Source organism: Medicago truncatula, chromosome 4 (assembly GCF_003473485.1).
Source record: "Medicago truncatula cultivar Jemalong A17 chromosome 4, MtrunA17r5.0-ANR, whole genome shotgun sequence".
Classification (NCBI taxonomy): domain Eukaryota; kingdom Viridiplantae; phylum Streptophyta; class Magnoliopsida; order Fabales; family Fabaceae; genus Medicago; species Medicago truncatula.
In genome coordinates, this window is record NC_053045.1 from 9,035,722 (window position 1) to 9,047,989 (window position 12,268).

At 34.1% G+C, this 12,268-nt stretch overlaps 1 protein-coding gene across 1 annotated transcript; it reads left to right on the forward strand.

The window, feature by feature from the left end:
- Positions 1-4,146: 4,146 nt before the first annotated feature.
- LOC11431155 (uncharacterized) lies at positions 4,147-9,356 on the forward strand. Its single transcript, XM_003605132.4, has 3 exons — positions 4,147-5,895; positions 7,512-7,701; positions 8,893-9,356. Exons 1-3 carry the CDS (start codon positions 4,279-4,281, stop codon positions 9,018-9,020), a joined length of 1,935 nt encoding a protein of 644 aa, XP_003605180.2. The 5' UTR covers positions 4,147-4,278; the 3' UTR covers positions 9,021-9,356.
- Positions 9,357-12,268: the final 2,912 nt, after the last annotated feature.

Genomic DNA, 12,268 nt, shown 5'->3' on the forward strand with positions numbered 1-12,268 from the left:
TATGGTGTCATCTTTTTTACAAGGTTGAGGCTCCAAACACACTCACACTGCAAGCATTGATGATAAACAAGTCAAAACTATGTAAATAGCTAAGCATAATAGGATAAGAAAAAACTAGAAAAATAATTAAGCTCTATGCGCAATGGAGACAATACAGCTGCGTTTAGGCTATGTGCAGGTCCTTCAATATATCAAATATACAAGTCCTTCGAGAACTGTGTTTAGGTTCTGTTCATGTTATTTGTATTTCTATTACATGAGCTTAAAGAACTCTCCCCATGTGAATCCCAAAATAGGGATTGGGATCCCAAAATTCTAAACTTTGAACAAGCCTAATGTTAATGATGTCCTAGATCTTACAAGACTGTTTACAAGCATGCAGCTCACAAAAAATGAGCACACGCATGACAGTGCAAGATACAACTACCAGGGGCTGAAAAACACAACATGCCTGGATATATGATAGTATTCGTGAATATATTAAAGTATTCACACATGCTTTATGCCTAGCATTTATATGGATATGATAATAGAATATATGGTATGGTTTCAAAAAAAATAAAAACAGAATATGTTATATACCATGTTTAATATGCCCAGTGCTATGTTTTTATCATCAAAACATAACACGTTTGAACATACCAGCTGAATAAAAAATCATGAAAACAAGCAAAAAAAAAGTTCATGGTTGTGTGGAGACAAATCTCTTTTGCATCTCTAAAAGTCTGTGAACTAGCAAGAGCATCCATGTTCTTCGTTATTTCTCAAATGGAAACTTTAGAATGTTAAAATGAGGAGAGATGAGTGTTTTTAGAAAACTAAAGGGGGTGTGAGCGACATTTTGACATATCTCAAGGGAGGTTAGTGTAATTTTCCCTTTATTAAATGATAAAAAGAAATCAAACTATTTTTTGGATAGTACAAAATACAACTAGCAAGCTTCTAAGAGCAGGCAAAGCAATTGGCATACCAGTCCCCCACCACTAAAACTGAAACAACATAAAGCTTAAAGCCTATACCAGAAAAACAAGACACGCCTAAACAAATAGCAGTGTCCCTACCCTGTGTAAACCCCTGTGCTGAACAAATACACTGCCACAATAATCTGAGCACCTATCCTTTAATCAATTGTTTTTTTAAAGACAAAGTTACACTAAAGACTCTAGGCCGAGCACATATATTATAACCAATCAACAACCAACTTAAATATATGCAAAAATTTGAAAGACCCGTATTTAGATAATGAAATTAAACACTTAAATCCTATCTAGTTGTTGATAACAACAAAATGAACAAACCTTAAGACACCCAAGAGTGTAGATCGCAAGACCACCGAGATTGGAAGACAACAAAGTCGCGGCTGATTCTTCGTCGCGTGGTTCACCTTTCTTCACTATTGGATTCAATTATGGATTCAAAGAAACCAAAACACATAATAGAAACAAGAAAATAAAAGAATATGAACAAACATGGTTTCAAAAGCGACCCATTTGAGAACAAAAGCAATTCAGAGAACAAAACAACATGAGTAAAAACATGTGAACAAAAAAGATGAAACTTAACTAATGGGGTTCAATTTTAGTTGATTCAAATCCAACTTAAATCTAAAAAAACCAAACCAATTTATCCAAAAAAAAAAAAAAAACAATTTCATGAGCTAACACTAAACATTGTTCCAATCAAACACATACAGTCATGGTTATTATCCAGAAAATTGTTTTCATTATTCTTAATCTCAAATTTTCATAGAAATAAAAACGACCCATATGCACATAAATGGTTCGATGAGGGATTCAAAGAACAAATGAGATGAGGAACAAACCTGATGAGATGAAAACAATAACAGTGAGATTCGATTTATGGAACTGGAACAGCAGCAACACCTACGTACGATGAGAACAAGAACAGAAACAGCACAATGAGAACAGAACAGCTAGAACTTCACGAATGAGGTTCCATTTCATGATTGATTGATTCGATTTCAATTGATTTTGATTTTGATTTTGATTTCAATGAAAAGGGGAAATTTTGTTGTTGGGTTTAGGGTTAGTGTTCTTTTGAGTTCAAGTGAAAAGAGGGAAAAAGAGGAAAAAGGGATAATATTAGGGTTTAATTTTGTATGAAAAGATGAAGAGGGAAATTCATTGGAGGGGGAAATTTTTTGCTTTCAATTTTGATGAAAATATCAAAGGGGGAAATTCATCTGCTCATATGAAATTGTTCTTCAAACTTTGTAGGTTTAATAATTATATAAATAAAAATAAAAATATTGGCCGTCCAAAAACCGTCTCAATATTTCACACGGATTTGGGACGGATTTGTATTTTTAACGAAATCCGTGCGAAATTCGTGGGAAAAAAACCTTTTTGAACATGTCATAAAAAGTTCACACGATTTTGGGACGGATTTGGGATGAAAATTACGCTCCTTACAAACCGTCTCAAATCCGTCCGAAAAATTCAGACAAAAATTCATCCGTCCGAAAATTCCGTCCGAAAACGCTATGTTTTTAGTAGTGCTAAACATTACATTCATAACAAAACCAACTAATTCATTCATCCACTCAAATTACAAACTTGTTCCTAGAATTCAAAATACATCATTGTTCCTATTTCAAATAAAATCCACTCAAAATGGATGTGGTTTTGCAAACTAAGATTGTTCCTAAGATCAACACAATCCTAAAGCATAAAAATCCAAAAAATAACGCCATGATCAACCATAGCCTTGTTCTTGATAACTCAAACTTGAACTTGTTTTTCTTTTTCTTCTGTTTTTCAATCTTCAATTTCTGTTTTTCAATCAACAAATCCCTTTCATCCATAACATCATCTTCATCAACTAACTTAAAGTAGCTGCATCCTTTGTCACTCGAATTCCTGTAGTTTCTACAACCCCAGAATTTTTTCCCAAAATTACGATTAAATGCATCAGTCATAGTTCGAATTACAACTGTTTCTCCACACCCACAATTTGGTACTACCCTTCTTCTCAAATTAGACCCAACAGATCCAGATGCATATGATTGTTCATGAACCCATTGATTTTTTGATGTCTGGTTCGACATTTCAGGTGAAGGTGTTGTGTGGTTCGAAATTCTGGCTGTAAATATGGAGAAATGAGGAGGAAAAAGAATGGTGGAAGAAGGAGATGAGGCTCACGATGGAGAAGAAGAGGAATGGTGGAAAGAGGAAAAAAAAACCCTAATTTTCACCAATCTTTCCTCTTTTATATTGCTGACAAGGTTTGCCATGTAGTCTAATGATAGGTCCACGTGGAAAGCTTACCTGGCCAAAGTTAACGTTTTTTGGAAAAAAACTAACAGAAGGGACCTATTACGTAAACGGAGGTATAGTTAAGGGACCAAATTGAGACAATTTAAAGTTAAGGGACCAAATTGAGACAATTTAAAGTTAAGGGACCAAATTGAAATTCAAAAATAAGTTAAGGGACCAAAGTATGTATTAAGCCTTTTATCTAAAACTGAACCAATCAGAAACTAAAATATATTCCTCATTTGATTCAATGCTTAAAATAAAACTTACCCATGGTGAAAAACAACTCTCATCTCCTACGCTAAACCCCACCATCTTGATTTTTTTTCTTTCACAAAAATAAACGATATTCATTCATTCAAATTGATAGAGTACATTGATACAATACAAATCCAAATTCGCTAAAAACAAAAAGGATGAATTTGTGAACAAACTAACAATATCCATGTTAATAGCATAAAACAGCAAAGTACCTATGCTTATAAATATGACTAATATGACTATATTCATGTCTCCGAAATACTTATGTCTCCAGATCTGCAATGTTGACGACACAAAAGTCATTGTCATTCGGATCTGCACTTGCTCAAAACTAATCTTTCAACCTAAATCAAATAAACACCACACTAAGACGGGAAATAAAACACACACCTCATAAAGACGAGAAATCAAAACAAACAAAGTCGTTCAGAGACGGCGAAATCACAAAAACAAACGAAAGAAAACAGAAAATATGTAAAATCACTTATTCAATTAGAATAGAAGGAAGAAGAAAGGGGTGGCTGCTCCCCACCATCTTAATGTGTTGTAGCACCTTGCTTAATGTCAAATTAAAAAATATATATTTTAAAGTAAATAAATTATGTGTTTGGAGAGACAGACAACACATGACATGACACCATAGCAGCAGAGTTTCGTTTCCAGAAGAATCCATTCCCTGGTCCATGGAGACGCAAACTTTAGAGCATCAATAATCACTTTTTTTCTCTTTTCAAAATCAAACATGCCATCATCTTCTTCACTTCCTCTCCGCAACTATAACCAATTCCCATTCTTCCATTTCCTTCCTACAACAACTTTCAACAATAATCACTTTTTTCCTCTAATAACCAAAAAATCACAATCCATGTCCTCTTCTTCTTCTAAATCCAACAACCCCACACAACAAAAACAACAACAACCTCAAAATCCAAACATTGAACAAGAACAAAACCAACAACAAAACAAACTCACCCATGTTCTCAAATACCACAACCAAACCAAACACAATTTCAACAACTACGCAAGAGGACCACATGGTCTTGATTGGGCAAACCAACCAAACCCATTTCGCAGGTTTCTCAATTCACCTCTTATTCCTCTTCCCCATTTTACCCCTCAACAAGAACAACAATCACCCTTTTACCCTTCTCTCTTCAATTCTCTTCCATCTCCAAAACCCATTTCCAAATCCACTATTTCTCACTTCCTCTATCATTCTCTTGCACTTTCAGCTTGGAAAAGTACTTCCTTTTCAACATGGTCGTTAAGGGTTAATCCTAGTAGTGGTAACTTGCATCCCACGGAAGCTTATATCATTGCCCCTTCTATTGAATCTCTTTCAGATTCACCTTTTGTTGCTCATTATGCTCCAAAGGAACATTCTTTGGAACTTAGAGCAAAAATCCCATCTGGGTTTTTTGATAAATTTTTTCCACCTAATTCTTTTCTTGTTGGGTTTTCTTCCATTTTTTGGCGTGAAAGTTGGAAGTATGGTGAACGTGGTTTTCGGTATTGTAATCATGATGTTGGTCATGCTATTGGTGCTATTTCAATGGCTGCTGCTAGTCTTGGTTGGGATGTGAAGCTTTTGGATTCATTAGGGTGTGAAGAGTTGAAGTTTCTTATGGGACTTGATGTTTTTCCTGAATTTGAAACACCGACGAGGGCTGTTAAAGGTAAGATTCCTGAGATTGAGTTTGAACATCCTGATTGTGTTATGCTTGTTTTTCCAAGTGGTGTTACTGGGTTTGATTTGGATTATACTGAGTTGAGTAATGCTATATTAGAGTTTTCGAAGTTGGATTGGATAGGGAAGCCTAATTCTCTTAGCAAAGAACATGTTTGTTGGGATATTATTTATAGAACTTCTGAGATTGTGAAAAAGCCTTTAACTTTAGGAGATAGGTTAGTGGTTGATCCATTTCAAAGTAGTGGAATTATTAGTGAAAGTGTTTACAAGGGTTTAACTGTGAGCGAAGTTGTTAGGAAGCGTAGAAGTGCGGTTGATATGGACGGAGTTACAACAATGGAGAGGGAAACATTTTATCAGGTTTTGTCACATTGTCTTCCTTCTGGCTGTGAAGCTGGAAAGAAGCAAAGGAAACAACTTTCCTTGCCGTTCCGAGCACTTCCTTGGGATGCTGAGGTTCATGCTGCTTTGTTTGTTCATAGAGTGGAGGGGTTACCTCAGGGATTATATTTCCTTGTGAGGAATGACGATCATTATGGCGAGTTGAAGAAAGCTATGAATCCTGACTTTGTCTGGACCAAACCAGAGGGTTGCCCTGATGATCTTCCTCTGTATGAACTCCTTAGATCAGATTGTCGGCGGCTTGCCAAACAACTTTCGTGCCACCAGGTATGCGACTAGTTGTGATTGTCTTTGCGCTTTTTAGAATTTCTGCATTGTGTTATGGAGTTTCTTAAAGTCGGTGGAAGTTATGTTGTCACTATAGCATCAAACTTGTAGTTGAATTGTGACTGTGAGACACAATGGTATTGAGAAGATTAAAAATTTCACCCTTTGTTTAGGCCCTAAACTTTATTATCACAGCGTTGATGATTTTCACCGATTGCTTTTAAAATAGTTAGATTAGGTGTTCTGAATTTGATCTTTGATTCTCATTTCTTTGGTTAATTTCATTTTCATCTCCTTGGGTGTTTGGTGTTCGTTGGGTTGGTTTAACCTTGTCTCTGCCATACTCGTTTGCTGCGTTAACTTCATTCTCACGAAATTGACAAGTTGCTCATGAGACTGACTGCTTATTGAAGGTTTTAAAGAGAGTGAAACATCGAAGTCCATTTTATAGAGTCTTCTATTGTTTATGCTGATGTACATGGTTTTGGGGAAATTTTCATTTAAAGTTTTGGGGAAATTTGATGAGGATGCTCATTGTCATTGCCAATTTCCCAATTTGGTACTACTAATTCTGATTTGCAGATTTTTATTTGTATGACATATTTGGGTTCATTTGGTACTTTTGCCTTCGGGTTTTATTTACAGAAAAGATAGACGGAGTGGAAATAAGATGATGCTGTGTAGTTACAGAGGAAGAGATTATCTTGTGATGATGACATGGCTGAGCGACATATAAAAATTGGAAATGGAACTAGACGAAACACAAAGGGATAAGTATTATTGATGAAGAAAGAAAAGTAATTTTGGTCAAAAAAAAGAAAGAAAAGTAACGACGGATGAGACTGTCAATAGATGGATATCAGAAGCAAGGTTCTATAGAGATGTTTATTAAATAAATAAGGGAGGTTTGTGCTTTCTGAGAAAATAAAGGTGGTGGGTGTTACATTTAGACAAACCTTGCGGGAGATGAGTGTATTTTTCCTTAGTAATATTTAACCATGTCATAATTCGCATATTATAGTCCTATTTCTTGCTGTTAACAATTAGTGAATAAGCTGCTGTTTGATCTTAATAGCATAAAAGTATGGAACTTGAATGAGGGTATCAAAACTTTGTTATTTTCTTGCTTTTGTTATCCTAATTTCTTGAGAGCGATCGGTTTTGACTTTTGAAGGATAGAAATAATTGGGATTTGTGATCTATTCCGTCTATTAATATCTAGTCAATAGTCAATACCACTGGGGTGTAGCACAAGTGGTTGGTGCGGAGTTTGAGTGAGTGCTGTAAACCCTGGGGCAGAGTTCAATTCCTACTGTTAAAAAACATCTCTAATCATTGTTGTTAAACAGCGGCGCTAGCATAGCGGTATTTGAACAAATAGTTATTGTTACGCAATAGATACTATTTGGTACAAAATGTTGTCAAATAGTGGTGCTATAGCATTGTTACGTAGCGGAATTTGATCAAACCTCTATTTTCTGCGATTGACAACATTGTCCGTAATGTAAAATGACTATGCTCCATTCATTGGATTGCAGTCCTATTTCTAACTACAGTCTAAATATATATTCAATCTTAAGTGTATCTCATGTTTTGAATGTGACATCTACTTGCAGGACATTGCAAGTGATGGCTGCTTTAGCCTTGGTATGTTGGCCCGCATGGAGTCTACTTTGCGTGAGAAGGATGTCTGGATGTATCCACGGTTATTTTGGGAGACTGGAGTCCTTGGACAGGTGTTGTACTTGGAATCTCATGCAGTTGGAATCTCAGCAACCGGAATTGGCTGCTTCTTTGATGACCCTGGTATGATTCTTTTTTCGTACCATTTGTTTTGACATTTTCTGTCTAGTGGCAATTTTTTGTTGGTAACCGTGTGATGGAACCCGTAAAATAGAGACACAGAAATTGTATGTTATTTGGTGAAAAGTGACGAGCTCAAGGCTCTACAATAGTGGAAATCTGAACAGGAAGAGATAAACCAGAGTGTGAACACTCCTAACCAACTACAATATTTCTCAATGACTTGCTCAATACCCTTCCATCCCTTCTATAACAGAGTATTCCCTAAAATCAAGGAAAGAGCTAACTCACTCCATTCCATATGCTTCTATAATCTTTTAGAAAGAGGCTCATGTAAAGTCGGCCTAGAGATTGGGCCAGCTAACGTGTTGGACCTTGGTGTCCTGTCACTGTGTGCTGTTTTGCCGAGTTCATAGAAAGGTGATTATTACGAATTACCAATACCGAGCTCTGTATGTGAATAGTTAACTTCTAATCATCATTAAGGAAACTGCACTTTCATCAATTGAACATCGATAATTTGGCATCATACTTTCATGTCCCATCACGATGACAAGCATTAGAGTTTAGCTATTATACTCTTACTTTTTAACAACTAATAATAATTTAAACATCAGGTATAATTCACTTAGTTTCTAGTTGAGGGAATGGTGCTATAAAATGTAGATACAAAATGTTGAAGTAACAACCCTGCTTGATTTGATGATAACTGGAGTAAAATTTATGTCAGTGGACGATGGCGGAAGGCCAAAAATCCGCTATTGCAGCCTATGGCAATGCCGTGGCAGGTATCCCTTCACAAAGTGCCTTTGGCGGTTGTCGAAAAATCAGCCATGTCGCCATGGCCGTCAATACTGCTTTATGTACACAAATATTGCTAATGATAGCAACATTGGATCATTATAGTCTCCTAACTTCTTCAGTAGTTTGTTCTCCATGTGTTGGCTTCTAGAATTTGCCACCTATGAGTTAATTTTCCATAACAGTTCATGCAATTTTTTCTATTTGGTCTTTCTATGATTGAAGATGGCCAAAATCCTAAAAATATTATAGAAAATTTTTGATTGCAGAGTTTTTAGCATAGAATTCTTATTATACTCTTAAAAAGGCAAATGTAAATGTAAATATTTTACGTATATTGTACCTGTATTCTTGCATTAGTTTAATAATAAAAAATATTGTGTTCTTTTGCAGTGCATCAGTTACTTGGGTTAAAAGGGTCTACTTTCCAGAGTCTATATCATTTTACTGTTGGAGCTCCCGTCTTGGACAAGCGTATAATGAGTTTACCAGCCTATCCAGGGCCCGATGTCGATGCTTAATGTCACATAATGACACCACATTGCCATTCGATGTAAGGGAGACTTACATAACAAATCGTCTGTCAAGTGATCTCTCTTCAAGAACCCTTTTATATCGTTATCGTTATAACACCTTTGTATACTTGAGTCCTCTGCTTATTAAATTTTATGCACACACACACCCACACATTTGATAGTTTTCATAGCGAGTTTAGTAATAAATTTGGATTTTTTAGCATAGTTAAAGGACTAGCAAATGCCATGATGTATATATGGGAAATCATACTTCTGTATAGTTTAAGATTAGTTGTATTAATTGGATTAGTCAGCATTAGTAATACAAACTTTTTCATAATACATGTTTATTGTAAGCATCCAAATAAAACAACCAAGTAAAAAAGGAGGAAAATAAAACAACTCAATTCCTCTTTTCCTTTTTCTGTGACTACATCCAAATCTTAATTCTCTTCCTATTATTCCCTTCTCTCCACTTAACCAAAAAAATCCCTTCATTTCGTATTAAATCACAAGAATTATACAAAACAAAAAAACCATTATACAAAAGCTTGATGAAGATTGAAAAAACCCATTCTGTTTAGAATTCAGGAAAATGAATCACAAATTTCTAAACAAAAACACCAAAAGAATCACTAATTACCATAAACCACGAGCATTTCCAACCAAAATAGAAAAGGAAAAATGGTAAAATCTAACAGAATAGATTAATAGAGAAACATGGAAGATACTATCAGGAGGTTATGAAATGAGAATGAAGAGAAAAACAACTTCATTCAACATAAAAAGAGTGTACCAAAAACAATGCACATGTATCAAAGATAATTAACGATGAAATACACAATGGACTTTATAGAGAGAAATTTTGACTAGGCTTGATTTCTCAACTTAGAGTTAGATTTCATACAGTATATCACTTTGAACAAATATGACATGACCCACTTTCAGACAATTCGTTTGAAAAACTTAGTCTTATAAAAGTCACTCGTTGTGTCCAATTTAAAACTTTAATGATTAAAAGAACTTTCAAAATTTATGAAAATCTATGTTTACGGATATCACTAAAAGATTTTGTACTGAGAGACTGTTGGTCAAGTGCAAATAATAGCATGGCTTATCGAAAAATTGAATTTCTTTTTTCTCGCACTTTTAAGTGTGTTTGAAAATGATTTCATTTGAAATGTGCATAAATGAATTCATTTTATTATTAGTCTTGTCACTTAATGCACTTGTTGTAGATTAGTTAGTTCATACTCCTTCAAAAACCATGTGCAAACATAAATCTCTACAAACTTTGAAAGTTATTTAACAATTTAACCAAATATAGTATTTTAAATGAACACAACACTTTTATAATATTAAGCTTTTTCAATGAATTACCAAGCCATACATGACTCTAGTGATAAATATTGTAAATAACTAACTTTTCATAGTTTGAGAAATAAAATCTAGTTCAAATTCTTATATAGAGTTGATTGTGTATTTAATTGTTAATGAAAAAGATGTTTCACCAAAAGAATTTTTTCATCATTCAATTGGCAAGGACCATCGGCAACACTCATCTTCGGCACGGTTAGGATCTTCATGGAGCATATTAATGTCATAATAACTCTCTTTCTCTTGAAGTCTAAGCTCTTAAATATCTTTAGCTAACTTCTTAAAATGAGCTATGTCAACAACGAGTTAACATAACGAGAAATATAATACATGAATATAACCTAGGTAGTCTATATATTGTCTGGAGTATGTGTGTAATGTAACCCAAATTGTAAGTTTTAAAATCTCTTCGATCGTTTTGATCTTTAAAATCAACAGCCACGAAAAACTACATAGAAGAGTTAATGATGAAATACACCATTGACTGTATTGAGAGGAATTCAGACTATGTTTGCTTTCTCAATTTAGAAGAGTTAGAATATCACAACAGTGATCACTTTGACCAGATATGCCAGAACTCACTTCCAGACAATTCATTTGAGTAACTCAGTCTCATAAAAGTCCCTTGTTGTGTTCAATTGAAAAGCGTTAATGATTAAAGGACTTTCAAAAGTTTTGAAAATCTCGAAAAGTGATTGTTGTCCAAGTGCAGATAGTGACATGCCTGATGGAAAAATTGAACTTCTTTAATTGCACACTTCCAAGTTAGACCATTTCTACACATTTCATAATTTATACTCTTATTCCAAAATCGTAAGAACATAAACTATAAAGTGTGCAAAATGATTTTTAACTTTAATGCATACATAAAATAAGCTCACTTTTTCGTCAATCATATCACTATATTCACTTGTTGCACATCAGTATATATACTCATTCTAAAACCACAGTTGGAAACATATATATTCATAAACTTTGAAAATCATTTAACTATTAAGCAAGATAGAATGTATTTTAAATGAACACTACAATGACTTTTATAATAGTGAGCTTTTCCATGACATATTTTTTCCAAGTTATCAAACATCTTGAACAACTAATTCTTTTAAGTTGAAAAAAAATATTAGTTCGGATTCTTCTATAGAGTCGATTGTGTATTTTATTGTTAACGATAAAGATGTTTCACCAAAGGAAATCCTTCACCATTCAATTGGCAACGCCATTCGTAACACTCATCTTTAGCACGGTTAGGATCTTCATGAGGCATATAATTAATGTCATAACTCTCTTTCTCTTGAAGCATAATATCTTAAAAATTGTTAGATACTCCCTCCGTCCCTGAATAAGTGACACGGTTGACCCAATTACGCATACCAATGCGTAATTTTGAGTTTAAATATCTTGAATAATATATTAGAAAAAATTATGAAAATTTGATATTTTGAAAATACCCATCGAGACGAATCTAACGACATCTTATATGATATTATTTATCCTTGTATATTAGTAGAAAAATATGATCAAAGTAAGTTAGGTCAAAATTGCATATTTTCAAACAGGTCATTTATTATGGGACGGAGGGAGTAACTTATTGAAATGAGCTTTGTAAAATAACCCATAACGAGTTAGTATACCGAGAAATATAAGAAATGACTTACTCCCTCCATCCCTTTTTATAGGATTAATTTACAAAAAGTTTTAGTATAAGAAATGACTTACTCCCTTCATTGATTGCTTTTTTGCAAATATACCCCTTATTAATACTATCAATTTGTCTTGGTATATGAAAAGTTAGAATTAAATATATACTTAATTAAGAGTAATCTAGTAGTGACCTAAAGAAAGAGATTAAAAGCAATTTCTTATGGAGCATATGA